Raw genomic sequence first — 17722 nt, forward strand, 5'->3', positions numbered from 1 at the left:
GTTTGACCAACGCTTGTTCACACAACATGAGTTTTTAAAGATGACACCAGGTGTAATAAAATCTGTCACCACAGAAATGCAATGTCACATAAAAAAAAGTTCAAAGTCAAAAAGAAAAGCAATTAACTGTCCTATAACAAGGGTATCACAATTCTGAAAAACTAAATATGGTTAACATAAGGAAAATTAGAAACTGTCTTAAAGCTGAAATACACACCTCTTCTGTCGGGCTGTCAAGCGATTAAAAAAAGCAATCTAATTAATGACATGCTCTGTGATTAATCAATCTAAATTAATAGCAGTATAGAGGGGGAAATTACAACATGTGTAATAGTGAAGCCGGATTTTATATTCATTCATTCATTCATTCATCTTCTAACCGCTTCATCCTCTTGAGGGTCGCGGGGGGGCTGGAGCCTATCCCAGCTGACATCGAGCGAGAGGCAGGGTACACCCTGGACAGGTCGCCAGACTATCACAGGGCTGACAGAGACAGACAACCATTCACGCTCACATTCACACCTACGGACAATTTAGAGTTACCAATTAACCTAGTCCCCAATCTGCATGTCTTTGGACTGTGGGAGGAAGCCGGAGTGCCCCGGAGAGAACCCACGCTGATACGGGGAGAACATGCAAACTCCGCACAGAAGGGCTCCCACGCCCGGGATCGAACCGGCAACCCTCTTGCTGTGAGGCGAGAGTGCTAACCACCACGCCACTGTGCCGCCTGATTTTATTATTATTATTATTATTATTAATAATAATAATAATAATAATAATAAGACATTTATATTTAAAAAGGCACCTTTCAAAACACCCAAGGTCACAGTACAAAGCATAACATAACATAACATAACATAACATGGCAAATTTGGAGGTTTTTGTAGGACACAGCGCAGGTGTAAATCTTTTTATTTTCGTCAGCAGTATTTTGCAGAGATTTCAGTTGCAGGGTGGATAATTGATCAGTCCAATCAGAGCAGATCAGTCAGATGATGGATGAGAGGAGCAGCTGTTTGTGAGTGAAAGCAAACATTTAGACCCGGCACGATTACATTTCACTTTTACTGCTTCTGACATTTTGCTGCTCCGTCTGTGCCCAGAGTACACTCCGCAATGAATAATGGTATACATATTCAAACAGCACTCATAATAAACAGTCCAGCTCCAAAAACAGAAAATCAAAATGTGGCAGCTGATGTTTTAATTGTAGGAAACCCTGCCTCACCCTCTGCACCTTTGCTGGTGGTTTTTGAGGTAGACAGAGTGTCAGAGTTTCTTGAAGAGTAAAAAAAAGAATTAATCGTGGCTCACAAGAGCGTCTGTACACTTGGAACAATAATAATATAGCTAATTGGCCGATACACTTCAATAGTATGTAAATATTAGCTTTGTACTGTAGTTCACAGTGATTTAGACTGAGCCAGCTCACATGATTATGATTTTCTTGCTTCAGTACACAACAGCTTGTATAATTTAACATCTCTCACCAACAGCCTGCAGAATGTCATGAAACAGCTAAATTGAAATTAGAACTTATACAATAACTCATTGAATTAAGATAAAATAGAAAAATAGGAAAAGTAAAACTGCAACCTTGAGGCCACAGAAATGAGTGCTCTGCCCAGTGCTTTATGGAGATACAAACTGGAAGTGAGATAAAAGTGAATTCTGACTGTATAATAATCTGCACGTGAAATGAAAAGGCATCTGTTCATTATTCATCAAAGGGGAGATCTGCTCATCATTTCCAAAAGAAACATACAAATTAAAAGTTTTCCATTTTCCCCAACAGATGAGGCTTTTGTGACTCTTCTGCTTTGTTTCAGATGTTTCTTTCTTTCTCTTTTACTTTCAGCAGGACTCGTCATTTACAAAATCCTTGGGACGTGAAACCAAATATGTGAGTGAGAGTCAGATCGTTTTGTCTGTACAATTAAAGGAAAATATTTTTATCAACATTTTTCCACCCACATAAGAAAAAGTGACAGCCCACCAGCGACAGTTTCACAAATTTAACTTTCAATTTTAGAGCTGAGCTGTTGTGACAAGTCAACGTTTCATTGTGTTTGGAGCTGCAGAGGGCCCTTTAAAGTTATAAAGAGAGCATTTTCCATCAGGAATTTTATAGCTTCAAACGTCTTTACACAGAGTTGGCGCAGCCTGCATTAACAGGCTCTCTGGAGGGAAAAGACAGAATTGCAACAACATTAAAGGAATAGCTCAACATTACGAGAAAAATGCACAAAATATATTTTGTTTTTAAGCGAGTCAGATGAGATAATATTAGCCTAGCTTAGCATAAAGACTAGAAACAGGGGGGAACAGCTACCCTGGCCCCTCTAAAGTTTAAGAATAAGTCTACCAGCTTCTAAAAAAGCTCACTACTTACTTTGGAGGAGCGTTCAGATAGTAGTTTGACCACTGCAGCGTTTGTGTTTATTTGCCCTGTTTTCTCTTACATTGTTTCTTCAGGCATCTGTATGCAGCTTGCACCCATCTACCGGTGTGGAAAGGAAGCTTATGAATCCTAAAAAGGTTGGTACTCAATAATCATTTGATCACGTTTACCACTTTACCAAGTGCTTCAAAACTGATGACATATGTTGTTTTGTAAAGCAGGAATGATTTCATCTCTGCTGTCAAACTCTGAATTCTCCCTTCCAGACAAAGCCCGGGGTTATTCGCCCCATGACGGCCATTCCAAGGCTGACAGTCGAGGACAAGGAAGAATTTCATTCTAACCCATTTAGACAGGATGTCGTCAAGCAGACTGACAGTAGAAAGGTAAGCTGGTGGCATCAGCTCATATAACAGTGTGTTTGTTTTTAAACCCACATAGTGACACGCAGTAGTTTTATTTTTATTTTAAGGGATAACACCCACGCTGCTCATGAGCTTAAATTAAAAAACAACTGGACTCCAACTTTGACAAGCAGAGAAAAGGTCCAAGTGACTAAACAAACTTCTCAAACTATTGTCCACTTCTCTGCTGTCCATCCGTATACGTGTGGTTTCTTCCAAAGATTGTATGTCTGAATACTGCATATTCACATGATGACAACTGAGCCAGTTCCACCTACTGAAGAAGGACTAGTAATATGGTTAAACTCGCCAGTTTCTTCACCAGATAATAAACCGACACCTTTGGTGGCATTATCCCGACAGGACACACAGCCAAGGGTCACTAAAAAAGACCCACATTTGGTGGCCAAAAAGCTGCCAACAGATATAGTGATGACCTGCTTAAAATTAATAAATAAATGAAGGTTTTGGTGCCACACTACTATCCTCTCCACTTCCAGATGACAAAGTCAGCTCATTTACTAAATAACTTTAGAAACATCGATACAATACAAATGACATGTAAAACTGTAATGTGGTTTGCAACAATGTACAATGCCAACATTTCTCCTGGCAACTGCATCCATGTGACTACAAACATACTGTAAAAATGGACCTCAAATTGAATGCACTCTGTCTCTTCTGTCTTTGTTATTTTTGTATGTTAGAACTCAATGTTGGAAGGTCAAAAAAGGCCTAATTCAACTGGAACTTAATGCCTCCTAATTTACTGAAGACTGCAAATAGAATATGGCACTACATTAGGCGGAGAGATTAAACTGAGTTTGAGCGTTAATGCAGAGTTCTAAGATCAGTTTCCTTTATCCAACCTTTATCCTTTTTTTCCACTAAGGTACTGATGTATATTTTACCAAATTGCCACACTTGTTTAAGGATTAAAATTAGACTCATATTTTAGGTAACAGTGAGACAAGAATTTTCTCTTGCGTTGTTAGTGAACTTGGGCTTCTGGGTCAAAAAGGTTTGTTGTAGTGAGACAGAACAAATACAATTACTTTCAATGAAGTCACTTCACTCTCTCTGCAAAATCATGTCTCTCCACACCGCTCACATATCCTGCTCTTAAACCTCTCACACTTTCATGTGAGTCTTTGTTTGTGCATTGTGTGTTTGTGTGCTCTGAACATCTCATTAAATCATTTAATTCTGTGATCCAAAAACAAGCAAATGAGTTATTTTCAGAGAACAGTATTAAACCCTCTATCAGTCTCAAATTGGTGTTTTAATACAAGATTTTAAATTGAACTTTTTTTTTTTAAGATTACTAACTGCACATCTCAGGCTTTACATTTTAGGTGATTATGATACATTACTTTTTAAATAAACGATTCATCATTTGGTAAACTCATAAACCATACCTTCTATGAACTCTCTCACATGAATTAATTTAAGTTTTGTTGAATATTAATGACTTAGGTCATTTCCAACTTCAAAGTCCCTGGCAAGTTAAGGTTACAGCGTCTCAGATTTGTTTTTCAAGGCATACTTTTTGTTTATCCTGGGATCATATTCATTTTGAGCCCAATGTTCAAAACGTACAAATCTTATAGGGGCTTCAACACTTACAACAAAGTTCTCATACTAAATTACAGATTGGGCAATACACTTCAGTATAAAACTGATTATACTGTTTGCTGCCTCTGTTAACAAATAAAGCCCTCAATAAAATGATTAATGTGATGTCAGGAAAATGTGGACTGTCTCCCACCATCCATCTCTTTAACTGAAGTCACATCAAATCAACAGCATGTTTTCAGGGGCTAGACTCTTACTTTCATTTCAGATAAAAGAAATGGGATACCTTTTATGTTGTGGCCTACAGCTATCCAATGTAGCCTCGTTGTCTCTTCTCGTCTTGATCGATTTTTCACCACATCCCCTGTCTCGCCACTCAGCCTCTTCAAATCCTCTGAGAGGACGATTCCTTTGGCTTCACAACTTGTCACTGAGGTTGTGGTGTGCTTCCAAACCTCTTCTTGTCAACTACTTTAACTGGGGAGCTTAAGAAAGTTGCTTCTGTCCAGCTTTCCATCTTGTTGGAAGACCTTTTAAAGTAATGTAGAAGAGTGTAACGTTTCACCCGTCTTGTCAGACAGCCTTGTCAGTCAGCCTCGTCAAATCCTCCTCAGAGTCCTTTAGCTTCACAGGCTGTCACAGTTGAGGCGTCTTTCCAAACTTCTTCTTGCCAAACTACTTTAACTAGGCAGCCTTTACAAAGTTAGGTAAGTTATAATTTTTAAAGCCTTAAAGATTTAGTGTGTAGGAGTTGGGGGGATATATTAACAGAAATAGAAAACAGAGAGACCTCTGCAGATAATTTGGCTCCCGGTAAAAACCACCTGAATAACACTGGAGGAAATCTACCTAGAAGGAGTTTCAGCTGCTTGCAATCTGCAATCCTTGCCAACAGATGCCACTAAATCCCCCTAAATCTGACACACTGTTCCTTAAATGCAGTGGTTTCCAACTGGTGCAGCCACGGGGTCCAGATTTCTTCTTAGTCATTAGTTCAAGGTCCACACAGTTTCATTACATTTGGCATCATACTTGTGTTTAGCCATGTCTTAGAGCTTGTTTGCTGTCTCTGTCAAGTAACTGTCTATTAGTCACTCAATCTACAGCAGGAAACAGCACTGGCTCTACATACTGTGTCAGCAACCGTAGCCAGCAACCCCTCCACAACAAGCAGCGTTGGAAAACACCTTTTTTTTTTTTAATGTGAAACTGCTTTACTCAGCATTTTTACCTGATTGTATCACCAGGTCTACTTGTTTGGAGAGGAAGGGACCTCTGTGGATTCTTCAGGTCCTGGTAAAAACCTCATGAACAATGAACACTGAAAGAATCCAAACAGGGAGAAGTTTCAGCTGGTTGCAATCATAGACTGTAAAAATAATGGCTGTACCTATATGTCACCCATTGGTTTGTAGACTCCTGTTATGAAGCCTCGAGTTTGGCATTTCAGCCGTCTCCATCTTGACTTTTTGGAGCCAAAAGTGACCATATTTGGGCATGAGGCTGGTGCTGTGGAGGAGTGAGGGGTTGATCGAACCTAGAAGCTGAGGATACTATCGGCAGACAGCCTGTCACTCAAAATGGCCCGCCTTAATTATGCGTAACTTAAAGCCTTAATAAAAAGTAAACGGGTGAGTTATAAAAAAAAATCCCCCCCTCTACAGTTGTCATGAAGGGGGAAATTAGCGTTAGAGACCAAAACGGGTCTATGGGGATTGACTTGCTTCTGGAGCCAGTCTCAAGTAACTGTTCAAAGAACTGGCTTCATTTTTCATCTCTGAAGGTTGCTGGTTGGTTGCAATCTGCAGTCCTCACTACTAGAAGCCATTAAATCCCATTAAACCCTGCACAGTGGACCTTTAAATAAAAGACCTAACCCTTAACTAACATAAAACAACTTCACTCCTCGGGTTAATAGTCTTCGCTCTGCTTCTTTCAGTAATGGCTGATAAAGGAAAACAGATTTGAAGAACTATCAGCGGGACAGATAAAGTGTGGCAATTTGTCAGCCGAGTCTTTTGTCATATACACTGCAGGAAAAATACAAAGGGATTCGTGTCTTTAAACTAAGTGGTGCAGTGCGGCGACCACTGAATAAATGACAGCTTCCTGCAGCACCTAGTGCAAGAGTTGTATTGTTATTGTTCCACACTAATATTGTAATGGACATTTACAAGAGGTTGGGACTAAGTCATTGTTTTGTAAGCAACAAGTTAGTCTGCAAGTCTTTGTACTAATTGCAATTTTTATTTTATTTTATCAAGTCAAGTCATTCGTAGTCTGCACCTCTGATCTCTGACATCGACTGTAATACAAAATTCTTTTCATGACAGATTTCATTCCTCAGCTTCTTTGCAGCCACAGTGACAGGAAGTGAAATGATTAAAAACAGAAATGTGTTGACATCCTGAGAAATACCATGGCAATAAAAAGCTCCTTCAATAAGCTTCTTGTGTAATACTGAGCTGTATGTAAAAATACAGGCTGAACCTTGTACATTTGTTGAATATATGGTGTCAAATGTCACGGTCATCAACATTCCATGTACAATGAACTGATGAAACTGTAAAGACTTAAACCATAACCCTGTCACTAAGTACACGCTTTTAACAATCTTCCACACTTAAAGACATTTTTAACACGTCAAGGCTCCCGACATGTTTGATGCTAAAAACACTGTTCTCTCTCTGAAAGGCTGCCATTTATCTTCAGAAAGACAAACAATAGTACTGTTTGAGATGCACAGACTGTTGCTAGCTCATTTCCAAGGCTATCTTGTAGCTTTGTGAATGGTTTGTATTGGTGTGTACATAATAAGTGGAGGATTCATGGGCTGTAACACTGATATTCAGTGTGATGAAATCGGCTTCTTACCTTGGCACAGCCGACTGTGCATGGTTTATCCTGCTGCTGCCGTTTAAGCTCAGGTTTTTGAATCATTGCAGCTAATATTATGCAGTGAGGTAATCATTAACATATTTTAGCTCCAGTTAATTAAGTGCAGTGCAACCAGATGGTTACGCAGTAGAGAGCTCTGAGTGCTCTCTGTCAGACAAAGGTGAGGTGTTATGTTACGCCATGGCTTTGGGGAGGAATGATTTCCTGTATTGGTCCTTGTGGTGGCAAAGCTGCTATAAGTCTGTTGGAAAAAGAGCTCTCCAGTATGTGGTGAAGAGGGTGGTCAGGATTATCAATGACTGATAACAGTTTGTTCAATGTCCTCTTTTCCACCACTGCTTCAAATGAGTCCAGTTTGCAGCCAATCACAGAGCCAGCTTTCCTAATAAGTTTGCTCAGTCTATTAGTCTCACCGGCTCCGATGCTGCTCCCCCAAGCAGCATCAGGCAAAGTAAAGTGCACATTGGCCACAACAGACTGATAGAACATCTCCAACATCTTGCTGCATACATTGAAAGATGTCAGCATCCTCAGGAAATAGAGTCTCCTCATCCCCTTCTTGTACACAGCATCGGTGTTGGCCTTCCAGTTCAGTCTGTTGCCTAAGTGAATACCTAGGTAGTTGTAGTCCTTGACCATGATGATGTCCTCTCCCCGTATGCACAGGGGTTGAGAAGCCATCCTCTTCCTTCTGAAGTCGATCACCATCTCACTGGTCTTGGCCATGTTCAGCAACAGGTGATATCTTCCAACCCACTCCACAAAATCATCCACCAGTGCTCTGTACTCCTCCTCCCGTCCATCACTTATACACCCAACCACTGCAGAGTCGTCAGAGAACTTCTGCAGGTGGCATGACCCAGAGTCATACTGAAAGTCTGTGGTGTACAAGTTGAAAAGGAAAGGAGCCAGAACAGTCCCCTGTGGAGCTCCTGTGCTATTCATACCCATAAAGACTGGAAACAGAAGGAAACAGCTAGTCTGGTTCTGTCTGCCAGAAACAAATCCACCTACCAGCACCTCTGAAGCTCATCACACTTAATCCTGTTAGTTTAATTGGAACACAAACTGAAGTGCAAAATGAACACATTGATATTGACAGACGTTCAGACAGCCAGTAGCCACTCCAGGAAGTGACCATGGCCAGTCTAGAGGTAGTCACATAGTGTAATGTGATTTTAGCATCTTTCAAAGATATGCTGATTAAGTCTGTGTTTGTACCCAAAAAAATGGAATTTACTGCAATTTATTGGATTTCTACCTTTAAGTGATGTAAGTTTGTCAAAAACATTCCTTTACTACAGTCATTTGTTTACCTCTACATACAGTATAATCTAATCACTCAGTACGTTTACAGGGACAGTTTAATTCCACTTTTAATCGGAATGAAAGGCCATTCCGATTAAAAGTGGTCATGTAAATGGTCATTTCGATTGGAAATTAAATCCGATTAAAGGGGGTGGTTTATTCCGTTTGTCATTCCGAATGAAAGAATTTTGTGTGCATGTATACACTCATTCCTCTTTAAGTTCATTCCGGTCTTTCTGCGCATGTTCGTTTCCTTGCCCTTCTGGCGCGATGACATATATAGCGTGCATAGCAACGGGCTGCATAGCAACGGGCTGCATAGCAATGGGCTGAGACAGAGCAGTCGGACTCGTTGCACTCACGGGTTTCCATTCACCACAGCACGGTCTTCTACCTCCCTTCTCCTCTTCAACAGATGAAGCATTAGCAGAACAAGGTTGTTGTCATACTGCTGCTTCAAGAATAGAGGCAAAACACGCCCGAAAAAGGCACTAAGACCTGAATAGACAGGCGCTAAAACAGAGTGTTTTTGGCCAGGGTGAATACAAATTAATTCAGGCAGACAGTGTTGGTAAAAAAAAAATTTCTGAACATTAATGTATGTAAACATGTTCTAGTAGAAACACAAAATACAAGTATGAATCTGAAAATGAGCATTATGACCTTTAAGATAAGATAGAGAAAGGAAACTTAAATAAATGAGTAAACAGTCAAAAAAGCAAAATATAATAACAACAGACTGGATGGCTGAATTCACATTATGGCAGGTAGGAAGTGCTGATATTGCACAGTTAAGTATCAATGAGTGATTATTATCTCCATTGGTATGTGCGGACAACTGGAAGTTGTTGTGATGTTGCTGTTGGTTGTGAAGTCTGACAACAGCAGGGAGGACCTGTATCTCTCTGTCACACACTGCAGGTTACGCAGCCTGTCACTAAAGGAGCTGCTCAGTGCTGTCAGAGTGTCCTACATGGGGGATGATAGCTTAGCCATCATTCTCCTATCTCCCAGGACAGAGCTGACCTTCTTATTAACCAGTCTGTTACGTTTCTTCCTGTCAGCAGACGAGATGCTGTTAATTGTTAACTTGTAAGCACAAATTCATCAATGATTAATATTAATGACAACAAACATGGGTACTGGTCGTGTGTGTGCAGCTGAGACACGCTCCTTATCGACATGCTGTAGTGTCTGAATGTGACCAATGTCAGCTGACATACAAACACAATACTGTTCCAAGAAATTATTGATTATGCAATCTGCATAATGTGACAGCCCACACACTCGCTCTGCTGTCCATTCAGGCCTGTTGCTGTCGTCACCAGTGAGGCTGATGTCTCTCTCTGCCGCCCCTGCCTCTTTCCTGCTCTGTTTCTCTCCTAATCCTAATTGTGCCAGCATCTCAGCCCTCTTCACAGTGAATGTGTGATTTTATATCTGAGTCATATGTATCTGCTGGGTTTAGATCCTGTGGAGCTGCTTCATTATGCTCCCCGCAGACCTTTTCTGGTTTTGATTTAACTTCACCACAAGTGTAAAATACAAGAAAAATGGTATAAATATTTATGTTTGATTTGTTTTGACAACAACAATTACACTTTTTATTTTTTTATTTAGTTTTTCATTTTAGTGAGTAAACGACTTTAGAGCCACAGCCTTAGATCACCATAATTACAAGTGGCAGATTGAAAATACAAAAGATGTAATATAATATCTCTGTCTATATTCCTGTATCTCTAAAGAATGTGTGTCATTTATAGCGAGGTAAAGAATAAAATTCACTGTGAGTATTATTTGACAAGAGCTGTTGAAGGGAAGAAAAGCAGATAGGATCAGTCAATTCATTTGAGAGAGACACAAAGCACATAAGCTCCACATAGATTTTGTAAAAATTAATTAGAAAAGAAGTACCTGAAAGGAACTTTGCAGCTAACTATACTTTTTATTTCTTTCTTTTCACTTTGTACAACAGCGTTTGCTTTGTTTTATATTCCCCTTGTTGGTCAAATTTGACAAATCCAAAATCCCATAATTATGGCCCCATAATTCATAATTCTGTGCTTTCCATTTAAAGTGATATGAATTCTGTGTTTTACAACTCAAGCACATTTTGTCATGAGGAAAAGAGTGTCTAATCATGTGATGGATTGATACAATTTCAACAATTTAATAAGAAAATTATTTGGATGTAACACAACATTGCACTTTTAAAAAAGTTTTCATACAGTTATAAAACAAAACATTTCATCGTTTTGTAAAATAAAGTGTTTCACATCTGAGCTTCACATTGCTCTGCTCTAAATGTTGCCGTTAGTGTCGAGTTTCTCAGTTTTTGGGATGACTTAGCACACATTTGGCAACCATTATTAGCCAAGAAAAGAAAAAAAAATCTTTCTGGAGCAGCAAAACACATTTGAATAAAGGTAACAGCCTATTAAGTCCAAATTAGCCCATCAACATTATTCAAAAATCTTTTAGTACTTTAAGTTTGGAATGTTGGTGGTGAAAGCAAATGAATCCGTCCAGACATTATTAAATCCTTTATTTTCCTCTAAGGCGTTTCCTTTTTCGGATTTGACATCCATAGCTGGCCTTGTTAGAGAGACTCCAGGCCACTGCTACTGAAGTTCAGCAAAACTTAGAGGACAAGGCACTAGGTCAAAGACCTATGACGCACATTTTAGTTGATGAAATGTTAGGCTGCACATTTTTACAATTGTAGAATGCAATAATCACTCTAGGCCTGCAACAATGGCAAATGAAAATCTGAATGTAAAAAAAACAAACAACGTTATTCATATAAGCCAAAGGAGAGGGTCTAAAGAGCCAGAGGTTGTCTCCCCCTGACTTAGCATCTCAGAAGGTTTCTTCAACATCACTGCAGGGTTCAACAATAATGCTCATTGTCAGGATAATTTTTTTCTAGCAACCCAACTTAAAAAATAAAGCAACTTCCCCCAGAATTTAATGTGATCTCTTAATTTATTAGGGACTTCAATAATTTGTTTTATACTTCCTGTGAGTATAATCCACATCTTACATACACCTTATTTTAATAGTCAGATACTGGGGCAATCCCAGTCTGGCAGCAGCTGGTTTGACCATGAAGATGCGAGTGATGGTTAACTTGATGCAGAGACATCAGATGCTGCCACTGGGTGACCCTAGAAGCGTAGGAGGACAGATTTCAGCAAGCACAGCTGGCCGAGAAATTTTTTTTAGTCAAGCTATAATAAGCCGTCACTTGCCTCTCCGTTGTCAAACCAGGTTGGAGACAGACACTTGCAGAGCAGAGTGAAGTCTTGGGAAGTGGAGCAGACATCATGATGTCACTTGTAAAGCATCGTCTGAAAAATTATTCAGCTGTATTTGTCATGTTTAATGACTGGTATTTAAGATGATAGTATTCTTCATTGTGAGTAATCCTCACCCTGAGGAGTTCTGACCACTAGTAGCACTATAGAGCTTTTTTTTTTAGTCATTCTCTGTTTTGTTTTATGTGAGCACAAACAGTAGTTACACACTATTCCACTGATTGGCAGGTTGCATTAATTCACCAAATAAATGCAGGGAGGAAGACGACACGAATGCAAAGGACTGAATTACTTTTATAAATGAGCTTTGCAGATGTGTCATGAGGAGGGAAAGGATACACACTCTATATTTGGGTGAGTTAAAACATATCTTTTGTTTGTTTTCAATTCAATTCCATTGGGCACCTTTAACATCAAAGAAATAAACACAGCAAGCTTGAGCGGATGTGTCAGAGGTGCTGGTTCAGCCTTCCTTGGCAGAGTTGTGTTGAGCCTCAAAACAGAACAAAACAAAGCATAGTGACACAAAAGAAGAGAAACATTGCTCTGCGCTTGATCATGGTGATTGTATGCGACACCAGTATCCTGATCCGCCTCTGTGCCAGTGTGCTTGTTTCTCTGAGTGCTGCTCTGTAGCATCTCATGCAATAAAAATAAGTTTCAACTTAAAGACAGGTTTCTTTGCCACCCAAATGCTGTGTGTAACTAAACTATGTGCCACCCCCACGTTTGTACAAATCCTGTCTTTAGCTTTAATCTTGTCCAGAAGGAAGAGCCTCACCAGCATACATGTTTCTCAAATTTACTTGAAAGTAGACAATATTCTGCTGCCACATCTGCCACAGCTGTCACAGCACCTTCTCCCAGGATAAAGCAGCCTTCTTGACAAGTCTATTAAGTCTCTTCCTGTCAACAGAGGAAACGCTGTTGCCCCAGCAGACCACTTTATGGAAGATGGATAATCATTTATGGATAATTGTTAACTACTGGGGTGTTTGTGTGACGATCCCTGTGATGTTCACCTCATGGCTGTGAGCCATTATAACGAGTATAACATGAGACTGACTGGTATGAACCAACACAGTCTGCAGAAATTTGTATTTTGGATGTGGCATATGCAATATTTGATATTAAAGGGTCGTCGGATGACACTCAGAGCATTAACATAGCATGTATGTGAACATATGGTGGAGTAATGGTGTCCTGAGCAGAGAATTAGCCTTCTCTGTGGTTTGTTTTGGTAAGTCGGTTCGGCCATGCCTGCATGTTATAGCATGTGTTTATCCCACTGGCTAGCTCACTGCCGTGGTGGTTCTTGCTTGTATCGGGACAGTCTCGTACTAGGATCTGAATCACACATAGGGCCCCTTTAAAGACCAGAGTTTTCGTCCTTGACAAATCAGCCAATACAGCAGACAACACATTGGCCTGAAGCATCAAAATTACTTTGATAAGCTGAAAAGCCATACCAAAATTGTTATAATAAAAGGAGTAAACATAGAGCAGGTGACTGAAGTCAGCATTCAATCCAGGAAGATAATTGTCAATTATAAATGCACAGTGAATATTCATCCCAGTGTAAACCTCAAGCTGCCACAGGGGGCAACTAATTTCAAGCAATTTCACTGTGGGCTGAAATGAGTCGAACTAGGAAGTCTAAATAAAAACCAAGTAAAATGGTTTGGAAATTGCTGCTGCTGTCCCTTTCTCCTCTCTGTCTTTATCTGAAAATGCATGGACCTAAAAACCTTTGTGTCTGTTCCTGTTTCAGGTGGAAAGCAAGAGTCTCGAAGACGTCGGCAAGGATTTTTACATGAGTTCAAAAGGCCAAGCACGGAGAGAAGAGAAAAAGCCTGAAAGACGAGGTCCATTCACAGTATGTGACCTTCAGATAACAGAACCTGGAGACCAGACGAGTCCCACAGTGAAAGATGCCTCAACATGTTTCGGTCCAACTCAGCGGCGGAGGGAAGCTTTTGAGACTCATATTTAAAACATTTACCCTCAACCCTGTTTTGTTTTTTATTAAAACAATTATCTGAGAAGGCACAATCAGCACTAAACACCACTACACAGTTAAAGAAGCAATGACAAGTTAATTGCACCTTGCCTGAATTAGTGAATGAGTTTATAACCAAATGTGCAACAGTTAACAGCAGCTGACAACAAAGGTTCGATAAGCCTTACAGAAATAATAAAAATGGAAGCAACAGATGGTTCCCCATTCCCACAGTTACTGCTGCTGCGCCTGTCAAACTGTCCATTTTCTCGCGGCACTTTCACAGTTTGCAGCGATAAGAGGTGGCAGATTTATCGCTCAAAATTCTTTGTGATTTTTTAAACTATGGGGGCTTTGTTTCAGACAGAAGACACTGCTTTAACATGTGGAGAAATCCAACATTTGACAGCCCTGCTGTGCCTTACTGCTTCTAAACTATGTTTGGAAAGTTGTTTTTTGGGGGACGGGTTTAGTGAACAGGGAATTGGTGCAAAACATCCAACAGTGAAGAAAGAGAGTTTAGCTGTGCAGGATTTTCCTAAAGATAAAGCAAACAACTGAGCAAACATCAGGTTGTTTCAGTTGCTCTAAGTGAAGATGTCCTAACCAGCTCGTGTGTCAGTGATTAGGCTAAATGACGTTTTGCTTGTTTGAAAAACTTCTCGGCCTGGTACTACTTTGGCAAAACTTTGCACACCTGCTTACAGCCAGGCTGCACTGCCTGCTTGAGCAGTGCGTGACAAATACCTTGCCGAACTGCTGCAGTTTGCACTATGCAGTGTTCACACAGACAGGGTTGCTGCTGCAGTGCTGCCCAGTCTTGGTGGCTGAAAAATGAAGCCAATATGGAAGTGCCAAAAACTGCAGTTCTTTGAATGGCCATTTGAGGCTAGCTCCAGAAACCAGCTAGTCCCTGTAGACCTCCATGTTAAAATGCCCAACTTTACAGCAGGAATAAACATGTTTACAGCCAGATACAAAAAGCAGTTTTGGTCTCTATAACTAATGATTCCCTTTATGACAACTGTACAGGGGATGGATTTTTATATAGCTCACCTGTTTACATTTTATAAAGGCTTAAAGTTACGCATATTTAAGGGTAGGCCGCTTTGAGTGATGATAATGTCCTCGGCTTCTCAGTCGCTCCTCCACAGCTTCACCCTCTCATCCAAATATGGTCACCTCTGACTACAGAGGTCCAAGATGGTGACTGTTGAAATGTGGAACTTGAGGCTTCAAATCAGGAGTCCACAAACTAATGGGTGACGTCACAGTAGCTACATCCATTATTTTTATAGTCCATGGATGCTAATGCAGAGCTGTCTGCTGTTATAAGTACTATATTTCCACAATGAAAAACCAGTAGTCCATTCATCTATGGAGCTGTGCAGACACTTCATTGTCAACAACACAGTCCTGCAAATATCTCACAATAAAATGCTTTGTGTTCTGTGACAGAATCAGCGTTGTCAGAAGGCTTTTTTGTTGAAACAGAAATACAATGTGTTGAGTTAAAAATAGCCTAAATATTTTTTTCATATGTGTGACAGATATAGACAATGAAACTGTAGTGAAAACTGACACAATGTCAATATGATTATCAAAACACCATTTCACTACCAAAAATCTTGACCACGAAAAAGACAAATTTTGCAGACACAGTGCCCCCCAAAAAAGCAAATATAGTGAGGTAAAATGCCAAGTGGACAAACTGGGCTTGGCTTTCACTTTCACCACTGATACCTCTTACAAATGGTTACTGAGGTCAGTTACCTGCATAGTTCACTCTTTAAAGTAAATTAAAATCTATTTTGAAGTAGAAAAGAAAAATGTAAAACACTTAACGTGTCTCACGCTGTTGGAATTCACAAACATCATGAAGGTCATTGTTATAAATCCTTAAAGGAAAGGCTGTAATGTAATAAAGGGCATCTCTATCTCACCCTATGTGCTGAGTTTTTTATCCTTCTGTTGCTGTATATATATTTCCATATCAATAAAAAAACTTTCTGGGTTACAGACATGCACGTCCGTTTGATAAAAGGTATGGAGGGAAAAAAGAATTGGTTTGCAGGCATTTTATTCATGAGTAGGATCTTTCAAAGAGCGTGATCATTTGATTTCTCTCTTGGATGTTCTGACACATCTAGTGAATGACTGCCGACCTCTCCAGAGTGTGCTGTGCCTCTCGACCAATATGAGCTGGGTTTGGCTCCAGCCCCCTTGCGACCCTCTCAAAGATTACTAAACTAAACCTGATTAGAAATCCTCTAAAGAAAGCCCACTCAAGCTTTAAAGGGGCTCCTGGAGAAACAAGAGTTAAAAGGGTGCAGATAATTGATGTACACAGCCTCCTGTGGACCTCACAGTGATGCAGGTGTCCAACAGCAAATGTGTGCCCACAATCAAAGTGAATGTTGCAGTGTTATAAAAATATCTCAAGCGGTAGCTAACAACCTTGACCTTGGATTCATCAAGAGCTGTCATCTTGTTGTTGCACTTAAGCTTCATTTATCTGTCAGCCACATTCAAAACATGGTTAGTTTTAGAGCTGTTTTTAGTCGAGTCCAGATTTGTTTTTTGGTCTTCTTCTGAGGGAAAATAATATGACATGATATGACCAACCCAATCATAAGAATAAATGCTGCCATTGTATGTTTCTAAAAAAACACGGATATTTAAAATATGAATAAAGCAGTTGCGCAGTTTTGTTGTTTTTTTCATATTACTCAATTATCTTAATTTTATTGTGAGGCTATTATCAGGTATATTGTTGCTTTTTATATGACAAAGATGACACATGTAACACCCAAGTTCACTTTCATATAACTACAGGTGAACTTCAATAAGAAGCCAACAGTCAGTGTGGGTCTTTATAACCTGAGACATATACACAGTTCTTTCAACCCTGGGGGTTGCAGCAGGGGGCTTAGGAACAGACTGTTTTAGCTGCTCATTTTCAGCTTGGAGAGCTTTTAGTTGCTCACGTAAGACTCCCAGTTGCTCTTCAGTTTCACTCATTTTAACGGTATACCAAACAAACCCTTAAAGTCTCAGTAACTGCAAGTTTGGTTGAAAAAAATGCCAATGATGTAAACCTCCTCCTGGTCCTGTGACTTGACTGCAGACAGGGAGCTGTACATCTCTCCAATCTTCTGTGCTGATTGCCGTTTACTACCCTGATCTAAATAAGCACTGATATGGCCAGATAAATAAATCAATTATCACAGACCGACTGGTTCAAATCCTGCCAATAACACCAAGTGTAACACCTGATTTCACTTTCATAAAACTACAGGTGAACTTTGATAACAAAGCCAACAGTCACTGTGGGTCAAAATCCCATAGCAGGTATTTATTAAACTCAGGGTCCCTAACAGAAATATTATAAAAGCAATGAAAAGTCAGAGCATCTTGCTGCAGTTGGTGTGGTGCACCAATCCCTAGGCTGGTGCACTGAAATATACTGTATGTGGATAACCAAAACTACACACAAAGTAAACACCCAAACTACCAGTCACACACCAAACCTTAAATTATATCACCACAACTCAACAGGTGAACTCTCACTGCACCAGCTGCTCCTGTGACCAGACACCAACATCAACCACAGCATTTAAAAAATAAAACCTCATGTTAATAAATTCAAATTACTAAAATACAGAAAGGGCGGCATGGTGGTGTGGTGGTTAGCACTCTCGCCTCACAGCAAGAGGGTTGCCGGTTCGATCCCGGACGTGGGAGCCCTTCTGTGCGGAGTTTGCATGTTCTCCCTGTGTCAGCGTGGGTTCTCTCCGGGCACTCCGGCTTCCTCCCA

General features: G+C 40.1%; 1 protein-coding gene across 5 annotated transcripts in view; it reads left to right on the forward strand.

Moving 5' to 3' along the window:
• Nucleotides 1-15847, forward strand: part of LOC125903306 (muscular LMNA-interacting protein) — a 41995-nt gene extending 26148 nt beyond the window's left edge. For 4 of the 5 annotated variants that reach the window (XM_049600138.1, XM_049600140.1, XM_049600142.1 and 1 more), the window contains 4 exons: nucleotides 1862-1906; nucleotides 2479-2541; nucleotides 2671-2790; nucleotides 13678-15847. In XM_049600138.1, the coding sequence (XP_049456095.1) occupies nucleotides 1862-1906; nucleotides 2479-2541; nucleotides 2671-2790; nucleotides 13678-13899 (450 nt within the window). In that variant the 3' untranslated portion in view covers nucleotides 13900-15847. The remainder of the gene's footprint in view (nucleotides 1-1861; nucleotides 1907-2478; nucleotides 2542-2670; nucleotides 2791-13677) is intronic. The other variant, XM_049600139.1, reaches the window with a different exon arrangement.
• The last annotated feature ends 1875 nt before the right edge of the window (nucleotides 15848-17722 follow it).

The sequence above is a fragment of the Epinephelus fuscoguttatus genome, linkage group LG16 (genome assembly GCF_011397635.1).
Source record: "Epinephelus fuscoguttatus linkage group LG16, E.fuscoguttatus.final_Chr_v1".
Taxonomy (NCBI): Eukaryota; Metazoa; Chordata; class Actinopteri; order Perciformes; family Serranidae; genus Epinephelus; species Epinephelus fuscoguttatus.